The 26,749-nt window shown below is 46.1% G+C and overlaps 1 protein-coding gene across 2 annotated transcripts in view; it reads left to right on the top strand.

Annotated features, from left to right (window-relative positions):
* The window catches only part of LOC144784686 (ATP-dependent translocase ABCB1-like), a 1,804,387-nt gene that overhangs the window by 216,521 nt on the left and 1,561,117 nt on the right, over positions 1 to 26,749 (top strand). For both annotated transcript variants that reach the window (XM_078663637.1, XM_078663636.1), the window contains exon 6: positions 22,260 to 22,451. In XM_078663637.1, coding sequence (XP_078519763.1) covers positions 22,260 to 22,451 — 192 coding nt within the window. The remainder of the gene's footprint in view (positions 1 to 22,259; positions 22,452 to 26,749) is intronic.

Raw genomic sequence — 26,749 nt, 5'->3', positions numbered from 1 at the left:
GGGCTGCAAAATGGCAGGCGCCCAATCAACTGAGCGGAGCTGTGGCGGCCGTAGGCGACGGTCGCTGTCCTAGCGGGCAACCGCCCCCAACCCCCCCCCAGAAGTTTCAGGCTGGGTAGCACTGGATCACTGTGGGGTTGCACCGGAGAGAAGAGCTGAATAATGTCCGGCCTACCACCGCCGCGTTGAGACCGATCGCTTTATGGGGGCCCGATCGGCAGATGTATAGCCAGCACAGGCAAACACACCAGATGGAGTGAACCAAGCAGCGTCGTTTATCCTGCCTGCAGTAGGGAGCAAAGAGGCTGCAGTGGTGCGTCGCTTCGGCACCGGTGGAGGCCTGGAGACCCGCCATCTGGGGCCAGAACCCATGCTCAGAGGCAGATGTTAGGTACTACTACAAGCGGAGCCAGTGAGCGCTTCTGCAGCGGACCTCCGAGCGCGCTGATATGCTGTTGAGGATCCCGGATGGTACCAGTGTGTGGGTACTCAATCTTTGTCCTGCATGCAGCAGGGTGTTTATATCAAGAAATGAGTCCACTACTGTACCGGAGCATTTTCTCCCGAACGCTGCCTGACCTCAAAATGGCGGATCAGGTCCGTCTTAGATTCTAAGCCTTCTAAGTGCCCGCAATCCTTGATCTTACCTGGCACTAACATCTCTGGGCCTCATCTGGCATCCAACTAGGGGGGCTCGTACACCTCCGACGGAAAGCTGCAGGACCCTTGGTGTTCATGGGGACCGACGCCTGACACCAAAATGGCGCCCACAACAAATCAACAATTCAAGATGACCCGGGCATTCTAACTCTGCACCCTGGAGTCCTCCCTCATCAACACAGCTCTATTTTTCTTCTCCTGGCAAGAGCTCTTCAGCGGATGTCATGGTGAATTGTTTCTCACCATCCTACAGCCCCTGCATTAACTTACTAGTCCTACTGAGTATGAAGTTCTCCGCCAGTTCTACTACACCTGTCATGGCAATCTTAATGTCGTGTAGAGTATCCGATATGTCTGATACTTACCTTGTTTTCATGGCAAATTTTCTAGATCAACTAGTTCCTATTGCAAAAGAGAGGGATATAGGAGATTCCCCGCCTGATCCGAAAATGGTGGCCATCTCTCCCTTGTTGCCTCCTCGTGACAATACTCTCCTCCATGAGAGACTAGCGGACACTGACTCTGGCCTCTTGCTGCTCCTTGTTTCATCAATCACCTCCCCTTGAACGACAGATATATTTGGGGATGGCTGAATGTAACACTAAGGTCAATAGTCCACTGCCTGACCCCAAGATGGCTGCCATAGTAGTCCCATCCACGTTTTTACTTCCCTGGGACAATAATTGGACATTGACCAGACATTGAACCTATCCCCTAACCTGCTTACACTTCAGGACTTGGAACCAGCAGAACTTACCCCATACCTTAGAGACCTAGTGATTTGGCCGATGCCCGGTAGAGCTACCAGATAGCTAATGAGGACATTGGTTGTGGACCCCCCCCGCCATCACCTACCCAGCCTGACCTTGGGCAGATTTTCCACTCATCTCTACATCCTATCTTCCTCTTACCCCTTTACCCTATCCCCTTAACCTTCCTTGCGCCATTCACCTTGACCCCTTTGTTCTTCAAATGCTTTTCTTGATACTTATGTAACTTATCACTGATGAAAAATTGCAACATTTTTGTTCCTCGTGTTAAAAGCTTGCTCCTATCCCCTCTCCCCTTACCTGCTACACCGTCTAGCCCCCTGTCCTTATTTTCCCTTTGACTAAGCACTCCTTCTTCCCTTGTTGGGGAAAGATCCAATATTCATACTCTGGAGTCTCAGCGATCCGGCTGAGAGAGTCCACAGCGCCAAGGGAGCCACTCACAGCTGAGGTATGGTATGGCACCCTTTGCCAATGCACTCCCTCTCCCCTTTTTGGGGTAGGATCTAATTTGTAGGCCTTGGAGTCTCAGAGACCCCTCTGAGAGAGTCCACTGCATAAATGGAGCCTCTGTCAACAGTGATGGGAAAATGCTACCACTTCCCCTAGGAAGACAGCTTACTGGACTTGGACATAGCTTTGAATTGTCTACCGGTCTGTGTCCCCGTCGCCCTCCTCTGCCTCTTTCCATGCTGTGTCTCTCACCCTACCATCCTCTCTCCCACCTTCATTCTCTGTCTACTTCCCCTGCTCCTACCCCTCCTCCCCATAATCTCTCCCCTTACCTGCTTTTTCCCTTTTGTATAAGTGCCTATTGTTTTTCTCTACCTTACAAGTAACTATATTGCCATGCTCCATTTACTGTGTAAACTTTGCAACGATGTATCTTGCAACTATAATCTTATACTCATGTAAAGCACTCTGGGATTAGCCAGCAATATATAAAACCTTTCAAATAAAAAAATATTGAGTCCAGATTACATTTGGCAACAGGCACAATTGTTATTTAAATAAGTTACAATTATTTCATTTTATTGTGTGACCTTGGACAAAGTGCTTCAATACACAGTGCCGAAGTCCAGAAATCCGCAAAAGCTCATGAGAATCTGGGCGATTATTATTAAATGCTGTATAAAAAGCTGAACCCCAACAGTGAAAGAATAGCAGTGCCAGTTCAGGGAGCGCCTGCAGTTCCCACATTGCTTGTACCTGCCATTTAAAGCCCACCCTGCCTGTCTCCCTGAGACCCAGCATCTTAACGGCTCCACTATGCCTGGCTCTTTCAGCTGGACCGCACTCTGCCCTGCATCCCTGTCTTAAAAGAAGCAGGGTTGCAAAGGCATCTACAAAAAGGAACAAAGCAATAAAAAATTGAAGCACCTGCCTGCACATCCTCTGTCTTCGGTTCCCTTGGTTGTACTGCCTGCTTCCTCACAACAAAATATTAAATGGGAACTCTTCAGGATTTCAGTTTAGATTCTTCCGTCTTTAGGTTTAAGCATGACACAGCGCCCTCGCTTGCTGATAGGCTGGGGACCAGCCCCAGAAGGTGGGGTTTGTGACACAGCCCCTGTCACAAAGCTGATTTGAAACCGTGGTGTCAGGTGTCTTCTTACCAAATGATACCAAAGTGTCATGCAGACACGCCTCGCGTCCGATGTGATTGTTATGAAGTGAACACAAATGTGAGACAGCTAAAAGAGTATAAAACAACATAACAAAACAATATAGTAAACCTAACCAAGCATAACCAAGCATGGTATAAAGTATCATCAACAGAACAAACATGCCAGGAAAGAATAACACAGCAGAACAAAACGTAATGCGATATAAGAACCGCATGGTGTAACATTAGATGGGCCCCCAGATTGCAAGTGAAAGCACAAGCACGCCGCGTTGTTTACATAGCTGATCCACGAGCACTGCTCCTGCCGCCCTACGCGCCGCTGCTCACTCCCGAGGCAAAACGTTGTGGGAGTGAACATTTCAAAAGAGGTGGGGCATGCAACCACCTTTAGCCAGTTGCGGGCTTTCATTCTTGAAAGACACACGCAAGAGCCAATCCAATGTGCGAGAGAGTCAGACTCACACAGAGTAGTAACAAGAACCCTCGCAGAGCAGCGCATGCGCGCTGCTGGGCACGACCTAAAAAGTACAACCAACACATATACATTAGAGTTCCTCAATGAATCATTGCTGTGCTTGCAAGGAGTTGCACTGGCATTTTAGATGTAGACTCAGATACTTTACTTGGGCACTCAGGTGGACTTGTCTCTCTCGTAAGACCTGGGGCTGACGAACATCAAGGCAGATGCTTGAAATGCAATGAGTTTCTTAATGGACTTTCCCGGACGTTTAGTGGTTACCATATGTCCTTTAATAGTCACAACTCTCAGGTTATCGGCATCAAACTGAGCATCAGTCTTGCGCTTCTGTTTTTGTTTTACTAGGATTCAATTTCCTTTCTCAAACACCATGTCCCGAGCGCATCTGCACCTATCCGCATAAGCTTTCATTTTGCCTTTGTGAGCTGCAACTGGGACACAAATCTCATCAGTGTATATCACTTGATTTGAGGTCCACTGCAGTAGTTTGGTCCCAATGGCTTTCCCAAACAGCAAGGTGGCAGGGCAGGTTGTAGAATGGGGAGTTGGCTGATAAGCACGCAGAGCTGGACATAAGACTGACTCGAGATGAATTCCTTGTAGCACAGTGTGCTGAACCACTTTCTTCAGTGTGCCCGTAAATTGTTCACCAACGCCATTTGCCTGTGGCCAAAGAGGTGTGCTTTTCTGAAGCTGGAAGTTCAAGTGACTATTAAAGTCCTTAAACTCTCGACCAGAGAATTGTCTTTCATTTCTTGTACCTGATTGTCACTGCCTCTAGCATTTCTTTGCACCTAGTCGTCTCTGCTTTAGGTGCCATCTTGCATCTGATTGTCACTGCCTTTAGCGCTTCTGCTTTGTACGGACAATGGCTCTGTGTTGCACTGTGGTGCAGTATCTCTTCTTTTGGCATTGCCAGTGCTCTTCTGGCGGGATTTTTAAATGTGCTCCTCCGTAGGGCCTTAACCTTCTTTGAGGGCCTTGAAGGAGCTAGAGCGATGCTTTGACTCCACAATACAGCAACCGTAAATTGTTTCTTTGGGCGCATGTGGCACGTTCGAGCAGTTTGCTGGACCATGGCAAACTTTCAGGGAGAGCACTCTAGTTTCCTCGGGACACGTATCCCCTACTCATTGCCTGACGTAGCGTCTTCCCCAGCTTTGGAGCACATAAATGACCATGCCGCCCACAAAGCTCTGTAACGGGAAAGATTGTTTACAACACAGTGTTTACACCACACAACCTTTACCATGCAGCCATTACAACTCAAGTCATTACTATGACTTACGCTGGATGGCGCTCTTGGTTAAGGAATAGTGTGATTTTCTATTCCAACACCTTCCCTACTGTTATGTGGGCTGGAGTTGAAATAGAAAATCATATTAATCATCAATCCAGTGCCCTCCAACGCAAGTCGTTGTAACGACTTGCGGTGTAAAAACCGCAATGTAAAGTACCATGATCAAAATGATCGCGTTGTACTGTCATACATCCCTCTGTAACACACCTTTATTCTTCGGCATTCAACTGTTAACGGAATGCATTGGGTCATAAACATTATTGACCACAACCAGACACACCCCAACTTATTGAGTCACTTGCATTCTACTGCACATGATCATACAACACTACACCACAGACACCATTCTTATTCCTAGAATAGTCTGAATTGTCAAACTTGTAGGAGTGTGGTGGTTAGTAGTTCTGTCTTTGTCAGTGCTGTGCAGGTAATGGGTTGTGCAAGATGCAGTGGCCTGGCACTTACCTTTTTGCAAATTAGGCACTGCATGCTTGGAGTTAATTAGGTGATCTGCAGGTTGAACACTATTCTAAGCAGTAGATGAATTAACTGACAGTACAATCTCTCTCATTGATTATAACCATTTCACTGAACAGATTGGGATATTAAACTACTTCACTGACGTCATCAAAAAGTCAACAGACTGCCACATTTCTTATTCTTAAGCAATTAGTGATCTGATTTATGTTAGAAATTTCTGGTCATTGTTAACAAACCATAAGACATAAGGCAAGATGCACTGTGTATGCATGTATTTCACTGATACAAGGACTAGATGACCATGAAATATAAAGGTTATGAGCCTGATCCAGAGTGTGGAGAGCTGGGTACTCTGTCACAAACATGACAGAGTACCCTGCTCACCAAACCCTTGTCTGTCTACCTCCCTCATTTAGAGACGGGTAGATCTTAAGTTATCTGTCAAAGGCTTTGTCAACAGAAAGCTTCCTCCAATGTCCCGACAGAGTAGGGATGGTCATAGGGAGGGCATTATACCAGGAAAAAACAATAAGTACCCAGACTCTGGGATAAAACTCTCATGGTGTAGGCTTTATTAGTTTTTTATTTTTCAAAAGTTAACTCCAGCTATGGCTGTTTAAGAAAAACTCAAAAGTTCGGAAAGTTGTTGAACAAACTTCAAAACTGACAGCAGCTTTCCCCAAAACCTTTTGTAGATTGAAAGGACCCCTGTGACAATAGTTCCTTCCAATATTCAGGTATGACCACTGGGCTGCTGGTCATCTCTAAATTTGGCAGATTGCAGCCCTTAAGAATTGCAGAGATAATGTCCTTCCTCACTCTGATTAACGGAGTCTCAAGCACAATACTGACAAAACGGAAGTAGTGATCTACGGCAAGAGTACTTTACCGTGGGACTCCAACTTGTGACCGTCCAAACTCAGTCCCACACCCAAAACCCACGCCAGGATACTTATACTTGGAATAATCATAAACAGCAAGCTGAACATGACCCCACAAGTCAGCGCTGTTCCTGCATCCTGCTTTCACACTCTGAAGACGCTGAGGAAGATCTTCAAATGGCTACCAAGCAACAGTAGAAAAACTGTCCCTCATGCCCTAGTCACCAACAGTTTTGACTATTGTAACCCTGCATGCAGAGATCACCAAGCAACTCACTAGAAGACTACAAATCATCCAGAACTCAGCAGCTAGAATCGTTCTCTCCCTCCCACACAGAACCCACATCACACCACAACTCAGGGAACTACACTGGTTCGCAATACACAAATGTACTCAATCCAAACTCTCCATACACACATTCAAAGCACTACACAGCTCATGCGGCATAGTGAAATGGCCACTGCTTCGTAGAGCTCCGGTGAACCCAGCCCAAACCCACACATCCGTCCTCTAAATCCTAACTATCTGTGGAGGAAATCGATAATCTGAAGGCGCCCTAGCCGCTTTCCTGCAAGAACTGAGCCTGTCGCTGCCCTCCTTGCCGAGATATCTCCATCTGCGACGCGGGGTCTGTAAGACGGGGAGAGCCTGGAACTCAAGTGATGGAGGTCGGTACCTATGTGCGGACGCAGGCGGCAGGAATTGGCGCCTGGCTCCCGGCTCATATGTCCAGGTAACTGCGTGCTTTCATTGCGATACACGACTGGGCTGACTGTCAACTAGGCATCAGAAAACAAGTAGGGTGCTGTGGCCACGGTGCCGTGAACATCAATCTGGGGCATTTATACGGAATATGTAGGGCGTTTGTGATGCACAATTGTAATCGGGCGGAGACGCAGCTGGGGGAAGGATTTCGCTTGCTGTAGTGGGACCCCTCCCCCACCAGCGCCATTCTGTCCTCTAAACATGGCTCCGTAGCCGAAGATTCACTGGCTAGGACTGGGGCACCGGGGAGCGGCTGGCTCAGTCGATTGGGACCCCATCATGGTGGGGATGAAGATTGGCAAGGTAACGGAGCTATTGAGGACCAGCGTGAGCTGTCCCATAGGAGAGGTGGTGGCATTGGTTCACATCAAACGGGCCAAGTTGCCTGATAACCCTTGATCGGCGCCCGTCAGGCAGTGGAGGCTAGCGCATAGGGCAAACGCAGATTGCTCATGATCTCCCTCCTTGTGGTTGGCATACAACACGCCCATGCTCTGACCAAGTGATTTTGGTGCCTTTGTTGGCAGCATCATTGAGCTACGTACCTACCCCTACTTGCTAACCAGGGACCCATTTCACAAAGTGCAATAGACTCTCTAAGGGCTATAATATGGCGTCCTCAAGAGGCCTCAAGTCAGTTCAAATAAAATAAGTTAGACAAGTACGCCTTCTCCAAAAAAAGCGTTCAGAAACATTCGCTCAAGCACAAGACTGCCGGGGACCAAGGGAACCCAGACAAAGACCCCACCTTAAAAGATGTAATTGCAGCAATTGCAGAGATCAAAACCTCTCTCTCGAGCATAAAATGGACACCATATCTCTCGAAGTAAATCTCATTTGAGCAGATCTCAACAAAAATAATGAAAGGCTTAAGCAGGTGGAACTCAATACCAATAGCTTGTTAGAAGATACTTCCCACATACAATCCGAGATTAGTGAGCCGCAGTCTTTCAGGAAGTTTGCAGAGACTAAAATGGACGATTATGAAGGACGTCTTAGACGCAACAACGTCCACATATTAGGTGTTCCCGAAAAAGCGGAGGGGGAGGCGGTGGACCTGTTTGTGGAGGACCTTATCCTCCAACATCTCAAACCCAAAGAACTTGGGAAATTCTGTGTCATAGAACAAGCTCACAGAGACCCGGGGGGGGTCGTCCGAAGCCAGGGGCCCCCCCACGCCCAATCCTGGATAGGATCCTTAACTACCGGGACCGAGTCACCATACTCCAGCGCGCCAGAACGGGACCACCGCTCCGGTTTGAAAATGCTGACGTTACCTTCTTCCCAGACTTCACCCAGATGGTCCAGAAACAGCGAAGATCCTTTTTGTGTGTCAAATAACTGATTAGGGACAAGGGCCTCAAATATGCAATGCTTTTCCTAGCTAAACTCCGAGTGGATGCAGATGGAAAGGCCTGGTTCTTCGATCACCCGGAGGTGAAAGCGAACTGGTTAGAGTACCGCAAAACGTGAGTTCGGAGCTATGGAGCCGAGAGTGGAGGCTCAAGAGTGTTGAAAAAAAGACCAGGCGACATTGAACACTCACATACTCCACCGGAGAAATGACGGTCCAGGGTATGATCTCCGACGGCTGATATGGTACTCTATGAAAATGGTAAAGGGGGTGAAGCTGGTATGAACATCGGCCCACTCAATGACAGACTGTTTCCTCCCGGAGACAAGTATAGTGCTGCGGGAGAAGGTTGGGAGAACATGGAGCATTGCACTCCCCAATTTTCTTCATTTAGTAACAGAAGTTGGGCGACAGGCACTCTGCCAGTGTAGTGTGGGCAGTTCAAAGTCCAGAGGGCAGGGAAGCAGGGCGGGGGGTTGTTGGTGGGGGTTTGATGTTATTTATTATTGCAATTTTTCCATCGACAAGCAATGTGACAAGTGTGACTACGGTTCTAAAGGCTTCCTATAATCCTGATGCATACACAGTGGGATAAAAGTGCCAAAATTCTGAGCTGGAACGTCAAAAGACTTTGAGGCAAGGTTAAACGTGGTATCGTTCTTCAATATATTAGGAACCAGGCCCCTGACATTGTCCTCCTTCAGGAGAACATTTGATAGGTCACTCCTGTAGAGCAATGAGCAGGGGGGATATAAACTGGTGGCGCATGCAGGATTTACAACAAGCTTTAGAGGAGTAGGTATTATGGTAAAGAACACCTTCCCCCTTATTGTGGATTCCATTTTAGCCAACGATAGGGGTTGAGATGTAGTCATCACCAGGTCCTGGGAGGGACGCACCATTACATTAGTGTCTGTATATGTCCCACCTGGCTTCCAGACTACCACATTTCAGGACCTACGCACTACACTTCTCTCATTGCCGGAGGGACTGCTGCTACTTGGAGGTGACTTTAATTTAGTGGGCTCTGGTGGCATGGACTGTCACCCCCGCGTAATTTCGGACCCGCCACTAGATGGCTACCTGACTTCCTCGAGGCCATGGGGCTAGTGGACAGCTGGCGTACATACAACCCCGAGAAAAAACAACACACTTTCCACTCCTGTGCTCACCACAGCCTTTCCAGACTTGACTATATTTTGGTTCCCAGCTCCCTAATCTTGATATATTCACGAGATCAGACCCTTAGCCAGAGGCATATCCAACCACTCACCATTATGGGTACATATGCTCCTGGATCACGCACGGGTGGGCGGGGTTGTTCCAATTAACCCCTGGTACCGCCGCAACTAAAAAATTGCAAGGATCTTCTCAGTGCAATGGACAACTATTTTTGTGAAAATTTGGGCACAGTAGACTCCTTCCAGACACTCTGGGAGGCTTTCAAAATGGTAACTAGGGGGGAGGCTTTGTCCCTAATATCAGGTCACAAGAAGGAACAAAAAAGGGAAATGTCTAATACAGACGATGAACTATACCAGCTAGAGAGGGAAATGGAAATGCAGACTACTCCTGAATCACTCCGTCTGTTACGTCTTAAACAGGACGAATATAGGCTGCTAGTTACAGACAAAGCTAAAACATTGGGGACAGAGAAACTCGGGAGAATTTATGATCTGGGAGATAAGGCTGGGAAACTGATTGCCTGGCTTGATGCACGGGAATGGGCAAGTAGATTGGTCCCAGTTCTCCACAACACCAACAATGTCAACATAACAGACCCTCAGGAAATTGCAAACCAATTAGCCAGACATTTCACAGAGGTATATACAGTTGTGGCACCCTACACCGAAGAAGACTCCATTGAAATGTTGAGGGACATAACATTGCCCACCCTCTCCTTGACAGAAAGACAAGTATTGGACAGCTCTTTGACTACGGACGAAGTAGCGCAGGCAATTAGATCACTTAACTCACCGAATGCCTCTAGCCCTAACGGGATCTCTATCGAATTATATAAACTTAACCCGGATAAACTGGCCACCCACCTCAAAGTCATGTTTGAATATAGCAGGGAGAGGGGGCAACTACTGTTAGATCAACGAATAGCTAATATTGTAACTATTCATTAGGCAGGCAAACCCAAGACAGACTTTACCTTGTATCGGCATATCTCCCTCCTTAATGCTGAACCTGAAATTCTTGCAAAAGTACTGGCCAATCGTCTAGTAAAAATCATATCAAACCAGTCTGGTTTTATTCCGCATCGGAATACAGTTCTGAACCTGCGATGAGTCCAAGGAGTTCTAGGCAGGGCGAACACTATACTGGAACCAGCTATTCTGGTTTCCTTGGCTCCACTATGGCGTTCGATACGATTGAATGGCCCTATCTCCTTGTGGTGCTCCAGAAAATGGGGTTCGGCCCGGAGTTCATCCGGTGGGTACGCCTCTTATACTCTGCGCCATTGGCGCGGGTTGTGGTTAATAATAAAAAGTCAGACACTTTCGCCTTGAGCCGAGGCACCCGTCAGGGATGCCCTCTCTCCCTTCTCCTATTTGCCTTGGCGTTGAAACCACCGTAGGTCTGGATTCGACGGGACCCTGTAAGCGACTAGTTTCGCTGGTCACCAGATTAGGAGGACCGAATCTCGCTTTACGCAGATGACATATAGCTCTATCTAACCGACCCCAAAAAATCCCTAACGGCCTTTCTGGACATACTTGCAGTATTTGGGAGATATTCTGGGTTCACGAGTAACTGGACTAAGTCCCATCTATATGCCCTCTATGTGGGAGTACCAGCACTACCTCGTAATTGTCTGATTCAAGTCAGTACCACGGGGGTCAAATATTTAGGGATATTCATCTCCTTAGACTCCACGCTCCATTACAATAGCAATCTGCTTCCCCCGCTAGTATGACTAGAATGTGATCTAGCCAATTGGAAAACTCTCGCTCTGTCCTGCCTTGGTAAAATCATGTCCCTCCCCCGTTTCCTATACACCCTACAAAATTAGCTTGACACTGTGCCTCTGACCTATTCTAAAGAAATTGAACACCTCCAGAGGTAGTTATTATGGGGTGGAACACCACATATAGCTCTGAGGAAACTTACCTTAAAATGGTGCAATGGAGGCATTGCCCTCCCCGACATTAAAATTTCTTTTTATTGGGCGGCTCATCTGGCTGCCATCAATCACAGCACCTACGGTGACCCTGATGATCCAGGCTACCGAATGGACAAGTGGCTTCTCCCGGGAGGGAACTACAATAGGTCGCTTTGTTCGAAACCTCTACGGCCTTCCTGATGGCCCAACTGGGCATTCGATCATTGTATGGCATGCCGCTAACAGATCACTAGGCTGGAAGGGTAAACTGACATTGGCCATCCCTTTATGGGATTCTGCACAATTGGGTAACTTGTGGACGACAAAAGGGTTTGACAAGTGGGACATGATTGGCATCTCACGGATTCATGACCTGTGGGAGAAGGGAGAAATAAAAACTTTCACTACCCTACAAAACCAACACGAACTGGCGGACTCGGAGCGTTTTTGTTATGCACAGGTGCACAAAGCCCTACGCTCAGTACTCCCTAAGTGTTCCTCTACTCCAGAGTCCTCCCCATTGGAAGATAGAATATTGGATGGCAACCTCCCGGAGAAGACCATTTCGCTGATTTATAACAAATTAATACACAGTCTGGAGGACCCTCTCTCCACATTACGACAAGGCAGACGGCATTGAGATGGACGATGTGGACCGGCAGGAGGCTGTGTCCTCCCCCAGGGTAGTAGCGATTCCAGCAAGACTACGACTAGTACAACTTAAAATCCTGCATAGGATATATATAACAGGGCCTAGATTAGTGCAAATGGGAAGAACAGAAACAGGGGACTGTCGTAGGCGTTGTGGGCGCACAGGCACTTTTATGCACATCATCTGGGAATGCGCACATATCCTGTCCTACTGTAGGGAGATACATGAAGTAATGGGGGAGGTCCTGCAGTTCCTATTCAACCGGAATTACGTAGATGTTTTTTGAACAAATGGGAACCAACGGATCTGAAAACACACCAGACAGAATGGGCCACCCTGGGGTTCATGCTAGCAAAAAGGAACATTGCCCATGCCTGGGAGGCAGCAGCACCGCCCACACTGGAAGCATGGAATTCAGGTATGGATTGGTGCATGTTCCGTGAAAAGACAGTATATGTTGCTCGTTGCTGACCCAAAAAGTGGTCCCGACTATGGGAGCCTCGGAACTCGTACTGGGGGTACATTTGCACTCCCCCTCAGCAACTTGTCTTAGACGACTTGCTTTCTCTATGATTTGTCCTGACTGTGTATAATGTGAATGACTATTGCAAACTTATGTCGCGCCAGAACTGAAATTGAATGGTTGCTATGATCGCTTGTATGTCGATAGCTGGTAATGAAAAGATATTTTTAAAAAAGCACTACGCAGCTTAGACTCATCTAGCTGAACGACCACATCTCATTCCATCAACCACTCAGACACCTCCACTCTGCTGGACTCCCGCTCGCACACATCCCACACATATACAGAATAAGATCAGGATGATGGCCATTCTCTTATGTCGCTCCTAAAGCATGTAACAACCTCCCAGTCCAAATCAGTGCCTTCCCCTCAATTCTTGAATTCTGAAAGAAGTTGAAGACTTAGCTTTTCAATTAACCAACCTACCATAGTTAAGGCTATGCACACACACTAGCTTAGCGCCAAAAGACTCTCATGGGTAACAGTGCACATTACAAATAAACGTAACATACCTGAGCAAGCAAAAATTGAGTTATCAACGCTAACATGGTTCTCTCCATTACATGAACCAAAGTCTCGGTGAAAGCGTAAACCTAACTTTGTATACAGGTGAAGGAAACAATCAAATCCTCTACAACTGGCATCCAACATTAGAACTTAGAGAGCTTTCTTCAGAGGCTGAATATAAAGTAGCTCACATGAAAAAAACAAAGATTTCTGAGAAGAACAAACAGTTCCTGATCCAGATATCAATACCTGTGTTAGATTTGGGGGTCTCTAGTTGGCATAGTTAGGTACTTGTGACAAATAGGGACCCTTGCCTCTAGTCAGGGTAAGGGGGTACACTACTAAAATAACCGCTGCTCACCCCCTTGGTAGCTTGGCACGAGCAGACAGGCTTATCTCAGAGGCAGTGTGTAAAGCATTTGTGACCACATACAGTAATCAAGTGACAACACTACCTATGGACACCACACGTTTTATATCAAAAATAAGTATTCTTTATATAGACTTAACACAAGACCACAAACGACAACAATCTACAATACTGTACTTAAAATGGTAGTTTTAGCTTAGTTCTGTTCAGTTCTTAAAAATGAGACACTTTAAGTCAATGTACCTTACGATGCGTGGCTCTTCGACAACAAAAGTGTTGCAGCGATGGAAATGCGACAAAGTTCCGGTGCAAAGAAATGAGGACGTGAAGATCTTCCAGATGCGGCATGCTTCTCCAAAGTTGCGAAAAGTCTCGGCTCGATGCATCAGCTGAAGCGGCGACACCCTTGTTCAGAGATGCGACGACAGTGGCTCAGACGGCGCCACACTTCTCCCTCTTGAGTAACGCTTCCAGCTCATTGCGACACGCAGTCCCTCAGAAGGCCCAAAACAACAGCAGGCACCTCCAAAGAACTCTGAGGAGCTGGGGGTTGTAGTCTGTTGTCCCTGAGACTTCAGCAGGAGGCAAGCTCTTTTCTCAAAGCCCTTGGAGATCCTTCACTAGTTGAAATAAAGTGCACACAAAGTCATTTCTCCTTTCTTTGGCAGTCAGGCAACCACTGCAGGCCAATCCCCCAAGCAGCACTTCAGCTTAGGGATAGTCTCTACTCAGTTTCTTCTGGTTCCTCTCCCCAGCAAAGGTTTCTTCTTGTAGTCCAAAAGTGATCTAATTTCTTGGGATCAGGGTCCCAATATTTATACCCCAAACTTCTTTGTCCTTTGAGGGTAGCGGGGCCTTTGCCCAGTCCATACCAGTTCTGGAGCACTCTGTTTACTTGACTCCTTCTTTCCTTTCACAGTGCAGGGCAGAAACATCAGACGACTCACAGGAGGTAGAGCCAGCATTGTGGAGGTAAAGCACTGCCCTGGAGCACGTTGTCGACATGATTCCTTCTCTCCTTTCACAGTGCAGGGCAGAGACATCAGACGCACCACAGTGGGCGGAGCCGGCATTGTGGAAGGCAGGCACAGCCCTATTCAGGTCCCAGTTGCAACTCCTCCCACCTATATAGATGCAGATCTCTCTATTCACCACAAGGCAGACTCATTCTGTCTCCTGAAATCCCCCAACACTGTCACTCACAAACTCCAGACAAGGAATACACCTAGCAGAGGCAGGCTTGGAACAATAGACAAGAAAATACCTGCTTTCTAAAAGTGGTATTTTAAAACACAGAATGTTAAAACCAACTTCACTAAAAGGTGTATTTTATCATTCTGAGTTCAGGCATACTAAACTCGAATTTCTACCATGTTCCCTGAGTCAGTTAGGATTATAAGATGTAATATTCTAACTGCCCATTCTGGCCTATGGAGAACAGGTAGCCTTGCAATAGTGAAAAATGAAAATGGCTGTAATTCACTATTAGGACATGCCACACACACCAGAGCATGTCCTACCTTATATTTTCAATGCACCCTGCCCTTGGGCCTACCATAGGGGTGTCTGATATGAAGAAAAGGGAAGGTTTAGGGACTGGCAAGTGGGTGCACTTGCCCTGCCAGCATGGCAGTACCAGACTGCACACAGGCTCTGCAATGGCAGGCCTTAGACACATTTCACAAGGCTGTTCCTGTGGGTGGCACAACCAGTGCTGCAAGCCCACTAGCAGCATTTGGTTTACAAGCCCTGGGCACTCCTGGTTCACTGTACTAGGGTCTGACAAGTAAACCAACTCAGCCAATCATTGAATCACAAATTAATACATTAATTTACAATAGGGAAAGCATATGCACTTGATCACTGGTCAGCAGTGGTAAAGTGCCCAGAGTCATAAAATAGCCAACAACCGGTCAGAAAAAATATAGGAGGAAGGCAAAAAGTTCAAGGATGACCCTGCTAAAAGGGCCAAGTCCAACACAACCCTCTTCCAGCCAAAACCAAGGGTAGACCAATCACTACCTTGATGGGCTTTTCTGCTTTGGGCGATAGAACCTGGACCTTGCCCGCAACAGCAGGGGCATATTCCAGTTCTACACGAATCTGAACCCATTTCAAATCCTCTGTCCATACTCTCAGGGTCCACCGAGCTAATCCATAAGGAACCCTTCTCTTCAACTGTTGTCACCACTTGTGCAGCATTTAACTTTAACATGCTCACAGTCTGTGTCCCAACCGACAGACAGCAAGCCACAGTGGCCACTGACAGTAGTCAGGGATGAGAGCCAGGCCTTATGCCTCTCAGGGCTCTCAAACCTCTGTGGCATCCGAGAGCGGGGGCAGTAGCCCCAGGTGTTTGGCACCCTTTGTCCACTCTTCCTCCTGTCAGATCAAATATGACATCCTGACACTGACCCACCAGCCCCGGGCCTGTATCCGGCGGCTGGACAAGAGACTGGGGTGAGCTCTCCCACATCCTGTCCTCCTCCTTGGGGCTCTGTACCCTCCCACCTGGAGCGGTACCCCCTTCCAGAATTGTCAGGGTGCCTGGAGTAGGTGTCCTGCACAATTCGCCCACCAGTTCAGGGGTTCTATCCTGCAACTGGGTTTCCAGGTCAGGGGGGACACCCTGAAACTGTCCCTCCAACCTAGGGTCTAAACCCTCAGGCTGCACCGGGGTCAGAGTTAAGGACTCCCTCCCTCTGCACCCCCTTTCAGAGCACTGCACCCTCCCATCTGGAGGTGTACCCATAGAAGCTACCTCGGTTAGGACACTGATTACAGTTGCCCCTTCCTCCAGGTCAGACAACACCTGAACCTGGCTTCCCAACCCAGGTCCTAAACCCTGCGGTTAAACACTTGCCTGGCAACCCAGGACTTTACTTGGGAGCACGCATGCCCCCCTGAGGATAACACATATCTCATGTGTTGTGTGATAGTCTGCGTGGCTCAGATCTCCCAACCCCTGTCCATCTGACAGTGCGTGAAGATCCCCCAGGACAGAAGTGGTGTCACCATGGTCTTTCACTGGTGACGCAGCCCTTCTGGCTGGCCCCTGACCCACTGGTTCCTCCACTGGGGACTGTTTCCCCCTTTCACCCCTCAGTCTGGACTTCTGTACCCTCCACTTAGGAGCTGCACTACCAGACACCAGAACTAATGGAGGCCTGATAACAGACACTCCCAGTTCACTAGACACTAGGGGATCCCCCTCAATGGGCGGTCCATCAGGACAGCCTAGGCTCCCCACCTAGTATTCCCTTAAAGAACCATCCAGGCTCTTCTCCACTGAGACAGGACGTGAGCTCCTACACCCCTCCCACTACAACGGGACCTAGATGGGCTACTCTGAACCACTTCCACCACTCTGGGTTGGAAGATACCTGAGCCACTCTTCTAAGGATAACCCCCAAATGCCTCTCCAGACCCTCTGGAATCCACCAAAAGGTCTGTCTCCAATGTGAGCTCCCTGGGGTCAGAGAACTCACTCTCCAACAGGCATTGGCATAGCTCTGTAAAACAGGGACTTACAATATGCTCTCCCACAATCGGATCACACGGCCCCCCACAGGGGTTAACCAAACTATTCTTCACCTCACCATCCAGTGCCTCGCACACATACACCACACCACTCTCTTGAGATTGGCAAGACAGTATCTGACTGTCTCTGTCATTCAACCCACACTCTTCTGGGCGTTCTTCACACTCACATACCAGGACTTCAACCCTGTGGGAACCCCTCTCCCTGCTCCTCTCATCTAGAGTCAGTAGAGTGTCCCTCCCACCACTAGGACCATGAACCCCTGCGCCAGTTACCCCATTCTCCTCAGGGACACTGCATACTACTGGAGCTACCTCATATCCTTGAACCTCCTGGTGTATGTTAACACCCTCCAAGTCAGGTGCCACATCTCTGGGTGTGTCTACTACTCCCTCAGCAATAGAAAATTCAATTTCGCTGCCACCATCTGAGCTTGACTCCACCTCTAACTCAGCAAAGCTCACTTCCTGAGTTACCCAAATTTCTTGTTGCTGGGCTGAGACACTCATGGCCTCAAGCCTCTCGAGCTCCAAATCAAGCTTCCTCACTACCAAGTCATGCTCAAACTGCATTTTCTTTTCTTACAGGGCTAACTCCCTGGTTTGCACTTCTAATTCCAACTGCCCATTTAATTTGAGTTTGGCCATCTCCATTTCATGCATCCTGTTTTCTTTCCTGTGTGCCAGCTCTTCTGGGGACAGGTCTCGGGCAGAAATACTGCTACCCAACGGGGAGGTTGTTCCCCTCCGTTCTGGACCCAGTGGTCCGTCAAGCTGCTGCTCTGCATCCTCATCCTCATCTCCAGAGGCATTCCTTGCCTCAACCCAGGCCCTCAGGGCCTTTTGGAACTGCTCCTTTATGGAGAGTCCGGTCACAGAGATTTTAAACTTTTTGCAGAAACTCTTGAGCTGCTTGTTGGTGTAGCTTTTTATTCTCTCTTCCTCCCAATCACAGTCAACAGATGCAGTGGATTCTGCCCTTTCCATGGTGGTTGAACCAGGCATGATTTTGCAAAAATAGAGATCCCTGGCAAAAACAAGAATTAGAAGTATGTGGTTGCGTTATGGTCTGCACTCACTAAGTAGTGTTCACCAATCACTGTATATGAGTCACAAATGCAAGTGCAGAATCCTCACTGCTGAACACCAATGTTAGAACTGGGGGTCTCTAGTTGGCACAGGTAGGTACTTGTGACAAATAGGGACCCTTGCCTCTAGTCAGGGTAAGGGGGTACAACCCTAAAATAACCCCAGCTCACCCCCTTGGTAGCTTGGCATGAGCAGACAGGCTTATATCAGAGGCAGTGTGTAAATCATTTGTGACCACATACAGTAATCAAGTGACAACACTACAGATGGACACCACACGTTTTATATAAAAAATAAGTATTCTTTATATAGACTTAACACAAGACCACAAACGACAAAAATCTACAATACTGTACTTAAAATGGTAGTTTTAGCTTAGTTCTGTTCAGTTCTTGAAAGTGCGACACTTTAAGTCAATGTACCTTTTGATGCGTGACGCTTCCACAACAAAAGTGTTGCAGAGATGGAAATGCAGCAAAGTTCTGGTGCAAAGAAATAAAGACGTGCAGATCTTCCAGATGCGGCACGCTTCTCCGATGTTGCGAGAAGTCTCTGGCTCGATGCATCAGCAGCAGCGGCGACACCCTTGTTCAGAGTTGCAACGACAGCGGCTTTGGCGACGACACTCATCTCCCTCGATGTTCGACGCTTCCTCTTGAAGCGACGACTGCAGCGGCGACACCCTTGTTCTGAGATGCGACGACAGCGGCTCCAATGGCGGCACTCTTCTCTGTGGATGCAAGGCGCTTCTTGTGATGCGGTGCAATGCGTTAGCTACAGCGGTGACATCCTTGTTCAGAAATGCCACGGCAGCGGCTGCGACACGCTTCTTCGATGTTGTGAGCCGTTTCTTGCGATGCGGTGCAATGTGTCAGCTACAGCGGTGACACCCTTGTTCAGAGATGTGGCGGCTGCGACGGCTGCGACGGCGACACGCTTCTTCGGGGATGTGGGACATTTCTTGAGATGCGGTGCAATGTGTCAGCTACAGCGGCGACATCCTTGTTCAGAAATGTGGCGGCTGTGACAGCGACATGCTTCTCCCTCTTGAGTAACGCTTCCAGCTCCTTGTGACACGCTATCCTTCAGAAGTCCCAAAATAGCAGCAGACACTTCCAAAGAACTTTGGGGACCTGAGGGTTGAGGTCTGTTGTCCCTGAGACTTCAGCAGGAGGCAAGCTCTTTTCTCAAGCCCTTGGAAATCCTTCACAAGTTGAAATAAAGTGCACACAAAGTCCTTTCTCCTTTATTTGGCAGTCAGGCAACCACTGCAGGCCAATTCCCCAAGCAGCACTTCAGCTTAGGGATAGTCTCTCCTCAGTTTCTTCTGGTTCTTCTCCTCAGCAAAGGTTTCTTCTTGTTTCCTTTCACAGTGCAGGGCAGAAACATCAGACGACCCACAGGAGGTGGAGCCAGCATTTTGGAGGGAAAGCACAGCCATTGGGCACTTTGTTAACATGATTCCTTCTCTCCTTTCACAGTGCAGGGCAGAGACATCAGACACACCACAGGGGGTGAAGCCGGCATTGTGGAAAGCAGGAACAGCCCTATTCAGCTCCCAGGTGCAACTCCTCCCATCCATCTAGATGCATATCTCTCTATTCACCACTGGGCCTACTCATTCTGTCTCCTGAAATCCCCCAGCCCTGTCACTCACAAAGTCCAGACAAGGAATACACAACCTAGCAGAGGCAGGCTTGGAAATTTAGACAAGAAAATACCTACTTTCCAAAAGTGGTATTTTCAAACACAGAATGTTAAAACCAACTTTACTAAAATGTGTATTTTATCATTCTGAGTTCAGGCATACTAAAATCAGATTTCTACCATGTTCCCAGAGTCAGTTATGATTATAAGAAGTAATAATCTAACTGCCCATTCCGGCCTATGAAGAACAGGTAGCCTTGCACTAGTGAAAAATGAAAATGGCTATAATTCACTATTAGGACATGCCACACACACCAGGGCATGTCCTACCTTATACCAATGCACCCTGCCCTTGGGCCTACCATAGGGGTGTCTGATATGAAGAAAAGGGAATGTTTAGGGACTGGTAAGTGGGTGCACTTGCCCAGCCAGCATGGCAGTACCAGACTGCACACAGTCTCTGCAATGGCAGGCCTTAGACACATTTCACAAGGCTGCTCCTGTGGGTGGCACAACCAGTGCTGCAAGCCCACTAGCATCATTTGGTTTACGAGCCCTGGGCACCCCTGGTGCACTGTACTAGGGTCTGACAAGTAAATCAAATCAGCCAATCATGGAATCACAAATGAATACATTGATTTACAATCGGGAGAGCGTATGCACTTTAGCACTGGTCAGCAGTGGTAAAGTGCCCAGAGTCATAAAATAGCCAACAACAGGTCATAAAAAATATAAGAGGAAGGCAAAAAGTTCAGGGATGACCCTGCAAAAAGGGCCAAGTCCAACAACCTGTTATCTACAAGCCTGGAGTTCCAACCAATCATTATATTGGACAGCAGTGTATGATAATCTGCTTACATTTGCAACATGACAATGACAAAAAAATTATGTTGCCATGTCTGCCAAGGTCTTGGACCTTATGCCAAACTAGTTGTTTACATAATGAACAGTTGACACAATAGCCATCTAAAGAAAGATACAACAATTCAGTTGATCTCTTATCAAACATTGATAGGAAAGGATCTTCCAAGATGGTTTAAGTAGTTTACATACACTAGTTTGACTCCACAGACCACTTTCTTTCTGTTGAAACTATTAGATACCTCACTTCACAACTGTCCTTGCTGGAATCTGACTCTAATGTGATACCTGGAGACTGCCAAAAAATACATTTTTCATTCCACATCACCATCTAGGAGAGATTCCTTAGTACCTGTTCCCGTATCTTCAAAAAGAGACATCCATTGGGAGTAATGAGACCTGTCATGGGATTAACCTGCTTCAAACTTTGAAGGGTCCTGTAATAAAGCAGCACTGCAAAAATAAGGAGCACGTAGATTTAAGTCTATCACAACCCCCCAAATTCTCATGAGAAGGAGGGAAAATCTATATCTTCTGATTCATAAAAACAACTTAGGCCATGTAACAGAGGTATAGGCATTTGCATCCAAAAAATAAAGGGGCCAAGCTGTTTGCTGGTGTGTTACCGGTCAGGAAGGAGCTGATGCTGCAAAAAGCGGTTCCTTGTATTCTAAATAACCCTGGGCGAAGCACTACGCTACGCTCGCGGAGTTTGCGAAGTTTTCGCAACTTCGCACTACGCGAGCTGCACGTAGCACAGTGCGAACATGCGTAGTGCAGCGTAGCGTAGTGCAGTGGTAATTTTTTGCTTGTTCGTGATCCTGAACGTCATGTTCGCGACCGTGAGCAAGCAAAATGACATCCCGGCGAGATTCTCAACGAGAGGAGGTCAGGTTTCTCATTGTGAGTGGTTGCGCATGTTCGCGACCGCTCTCAAGAAGAAACTACCTGTTCGCGTTGAGAAAGCTGCCGCTCGAGTAATAATCTACTCGAGCAGCAGAAAACTACAGCTCGCACTGTGCAAGATGCCGTTTTCAATGCTTGCAGAGTGCCGGATGCTTGTCCGCACTGTGCATTCATTGAAAACGCATCTTGCACAGTGCGAACATGCTACTACGCAGCTCGCGTAGTGCTACATGAAGTTCGCGTAGTGCGAAGTGCACTTTGCGTAGCTTCGCGTAGCGCTACTACGTGAACTACGCCCAGGGTTAATTCTAAACTCATGTACACATCAGATAAGGATGGGGTGGGAAGCCGTCTTGAAAGCCACATAGAGGTCCAGGACAATTAGGGCTGCCATGACTCTACTGACCAGGAGACTATCAGTGCTCTCTGTAGATTCATGCATTCTAAGTGCTGAGGATGTTCTTTATCCACTTCAGAAGCTCTGGCCTTAGCTCAGAAGCCCTAATTTGGGTGTTAGGAATTTATTTTGGAACAACACCTGCAGCAGCTTGCATGAATGCACTTTTGAGTACATGTCTTTGCTGTACATTGATCCAAAAATATCCTTGTAGTTTGCATATCACTTGGTAACTGCATTTAGCAAGTGCATTTAATATGACAAAGTATTGTGAACAAATTTGAACCTGTGGAAATATTATTCTGGGATTTACAAAAAAGCTACTTTTTTTCTATCCATCAGGTATGCTTCGTATCTTGCTGCAATTGCCTTTATTGTTTTCGTATCCAGTTTCTTTCAAGTCTGGAGTTTTTTCCTTGCCGCAACTCGACAGACAGTCAGGATCCGACGCAGGTTGTTCTATGCCATCCTCCATCAGGAAATGTCATGGTTTGACACAGCCAAGACTGGGACACTGAATAGAAGATTAACTGAGTAAGAACCTTCTTACTTTTTAGGTTTGAATACATTTTTACTAACTATTTGGCACCTGGTCAAGCATGCAGTGGATATCATAAGTAAGCACACCCATCTTAAAAATTAACCCCAGGTAATCCCTGAATAACTCTCCCTCGCTCCCCAAAGCTATCTTCTCATCTCCGCCCAGTCCCTTGGTCCGATTATGGAGTGTGGTGCTGTATCCCTGTGCATTTGATCCCTTTAATTTCATTATCAGCAACAGCCAGGCTCTGTGAGTCTCTGTGGCTCTAGTAGAGTGTAACATACTAGTCCTAAAGCTTGAAGGGAGTGAGTAGTTTAAGTTTGCAGAGATATTTAGGCACGCAAATTTCCTATAGCCTCTGATGAAGTAATCTAGGAGATGCCCCCGTTGTTTGGTGAAGGCTTTCTCCTTCACTTGTGCTAGTTTAGACAGTTTCTCCAAGCTGAGAATTTACCGCAGTTTTTCAATCCCCTTGTGTTCAGATGGTAGGGTTTTTTGACCCCTTTGGCTCTAGATGGTTTGTTTATCCACCAAAAGGAGGTAGGAAATCAATTTACCTAGTGAACCATGTAACGGGTAAAGGTCAAGTATCAGATGCCCCAACAGGATCACTTCAGCGCACTTGGCTAGATATGATCCAGTGATACGTTCTATTGTAGACAGTATGGAGGTCCGAAAGGGCTGAATCTTCGGGCATGATAATAGTAAATGTGTGATTGATCCCTCCTCCATATATTCAGATGAGCCGGGGTGTAGTGCCTCCGATATAGAATCTTAAAGATGATGTATCTTCCTCGCGAGCAGGATTCAAAGTTGGGGTCAAGATTTCTGCCCATTGGTCATAGTCTAATGTATGCCCAATTCCCTCTCCCAGGCATGCTAGAAGGCAGGTTTAATGGGGTGTCTTTTAATTTGTAGCATGTTGCATATGAATGAAATAGCATGTTTATTGTCTGTGCATTGTAGAAGATACTTTTTAAATGGTGTTAAAGCTCTCTGCCCCCCTGCTTGATTCTAGGATGGAATAGCTCGTGGAGCAGTTACAAGTAATGAATCTTTCAGTCTCTGGGAGGTGGTACTCCTTCTTTAAGTGTTCAAAAGATTTGATTGACCACTGCCAGAACATGTCTCTCAATGTTTTTCATCCCCTTACTAATTATTAGGATGGAGCCTGTCCCAGAGTGAATTTGCGGTTGCCCCAAAGTGGTGTGAATGTGGAAAGGAATGTGTTGAGGCCCCAATTATCCCCCACTCTTTCCCAGACCTCTAAGTTTGCCCTTGGTTTTTTTTTTTTAAATCTTTTTTTTATTTGCAAACTAATGAGAGAGACATAACAAAAATCCATTAAATGAAATACAGAGTATAGATAGCACGATATTCACAAAAACTAATTTCAGTTTTCCATTTGGAACACATTACAGAAAAAAAACCGAAAAAAAAACAGGAAAAAGTATATCATTTCATCTATGATACAAACATTTAAACATTTTGAGCATTTAAGCAAACCCAGGACCATCGATGAAATCGCCCCATATCTTTTCAAATTTTTTTTGTGAGCGAGTTCCTCTGAGATTAGCTAATCCAAATTCCATAGAGCGAGTTTCGTTGACTAATGACCACCATTCCCAGATATTAGGAGGCTTGGGGCAGATCCAGGCTCTAGCCAATGTAAGTTTGGCGCAGGACATGAGGATTGTTGTCAGAGCGGGTTGTGATAGAACAGTAGGATATAAGTCGAGTAATACGGTTGATGAAGTAAGCGTGGGCAGAGGTATTTTTTTAATTTTTAAGATTTTAGTTAATTCCCCCCAGAAGTCCTTTAACATTGGACAAGAAAACAGCATATGTTCTAGATCTGCTGCGTAGGCAAGGCATTTAGGGCAATTAGTGCGGTCTCCTTGAGTGTTATTAGGAGACCACTTTGAAATCTTTTCCGGTGTATAGTATAACATACAAACTGTGCGAAACTGTTGTAATCTCAAGCTAGATGAGCGTACAGCGTTATTTATGTTAGCTAAAGAGCATCTGATTTGCTTAGGCGTTATATTTAAACCAGTTTTACTGCTCCATTTTTGAGCTAGTTGTAGACAATCATCAATTTTAGCAGCACAGAGATGTTTATATGCCTCGCTTATCACTCATTTGTTTTTGGTAGAATATAAACAATTCCAGATATCAGAATCTAAGATATTAAATAGCTGTTTCTTTCTGATTAGGAAGTCGTGTACTTGTATATATTTAAACCTCATATTTTCCGTCAAATTGTAGAGAATTTGTAAAGTATGAAAATCTAGAAACCCTTGTGCCCCGTATAGATCCCCGAGAGTATTAATACCATGTGTTGACCATCTATGGGTTGTTCCATCATTAAATATTCCCGGGAGGCCGGGATTGTCCCAGAGTTGTAATTTCGGATGGTAAAAAGACGTTTTACAGTAAGTCAAGATATTATTCCATATCCTGATAATGTCTTTGGCGGTCTTGAATTTCACCCTTTTAAAATAATTAGGGTCGTTAACTCGCTGTAAAAACATATTGGATTCAGATTTTAGCATAAATACATGAAAAAAAAGTGTTTTCCTTGTAAAGTAAAGATCGAAGGCGCCTAATAAACGACGACCAGAAATATAATTTTAAATCTGGAAAATTTAAACCGCCTTTGTCTGTATTGTTTTTGAGGAGCTTCAACGATCTTCTGGCTTTTTTACATCCCCATATAAAACTACTGAAAATCCCGTCAAGCTGTTTGAAAAAAGAATTATTTAAAGCAAATAGGATGGAACGAAATAGATATAAAAATTTAGGAAGTATCTTCATTTTGATGAGATTAATTCTGCCAATTAAATTCAAAGGTAATCTATGCCATTTTTTTAATGTGACAATAGTAGATTTGATTAGATCGTTGTAATTGAGATTATTTACTTCTCGTATTTTCGATGTAATTTTAACGCCTAAATAGGTAGCGGTCTTACATATCTCGGGGACTTCTGTTGCTGGTAAGTAATTGGCTATGATTTGTGTTTTATTTGTATTTAATTTGTACCCAGATACATTGCCAAATTTGAGGGCCTCTATATTTATTCCTTCTAGAGTCTGTATAATGTCAGAAGAGTATACAGCAATGTCGTCAGCATATGCTGTTATTTTTAGCACCTGTTCATTAGATTTAAACGGTATGATTTTGGGTTGTGTTTGGAGGGAATGTAAAAATGGTTCAAGTGATAGGGCAAATAGTAATGGTGATAGGGGACAGCCTTGACGAGTGCCCCGCAGTATCAAAAAATCTGTAGAGATCAAACCCCCATAACTAATACATGCAGTGGGGTTGTCATATAGCGCTTTTATCCATTTTAGAAAATATCCGTTAAACCCCATTTTGATCATAACGTGCCATAAATAGTCCCACCCCACCCGGTCAAAAGCCTTCTCTGCATCCAATAATATCATACCAAGTGGGGTGGACTCAATCTCAGCCACATCGAATGCTGTAATAGCCATGTTGACGTGTATGGTAGTATCCCGCCCAGTAACAAACCCGTGTTGTTGGGGATTAACCATTTTAGGCATAGAAGGCGCTAATCTGGAAGCTAAAATTTTTGCAAAGATTTTTGCGTCTGTATTGATCAAAGAAATCGGCCTATATGACCCTCTTTCCTGTTTTGGTTTACCTTGTTTCAGAAAAAATATTATTTTGGCTCTGTTCCATGATTTAGGTGCCTTACTGGTTTCCCCAATCGATTGCATTACCTGTAATAACAAAGGTGCAAGTTCCTCTAAACAAATTTTATAAATCTCTAACGGGATTGTGTCTTCTCCTGAAGCCTTTCCAGAGGGTAGAGAGGTAAAAGCTTGACGTAGTTCTTGTTCAGTGATGTTTTCCGACATAAGATCTGATTCTGATTCGCTATGTGAAGCTATAGGAAGCTCATCTAGGTAATTCTGTATTACTATTTCGTTTGGAGTGGATTCTGGAGTATATAAAGTCCTATAAAATTCAGCAAGTTGTTCTAGTATATCATAAGGTTGATCGTGTAATAGATTATCAGAACCCCGAATACTAGCAATTGTAGTACTGGCTCTATCTTCTGCTACTTTGTACGCCAAGATTTTCCCAATTTTATCCCCGCCCTCATATTGTTCTATCTTGTATTTGTGAAGCTTAGTACTGTTTTTTTTAATAAATTTAGCTTTTGTTTCTAATTTCAGCTGGTTTAATTTGAGACCTATTTCTACAACCGTTGGCAGTTTAAGACGTAGTGCGGTTGACAACAGCGCTTCTTGAGCTGAAATA

Source organism: Lissotriton helveticus, chromosome 10 (assembly GCF_964261635.1).
Source record: "Lissotriton helveticus chromosome 10, aLisHel1.1, whole genome shotgun sequence".
In the NCBI taxonomy this organism is placed as follows: domain Eukaryota; kingdom Metazoa; phylum Chordata; class Amphibia; order Caudata; family Salamandridae; genus Lissotriton; species Lissotriton helveticus.
The sequence above is the reverse complement of the archived record's forward strand: the minus strand, read 5'-3'. Positions and strand labels throughout refer to the sequence as shown.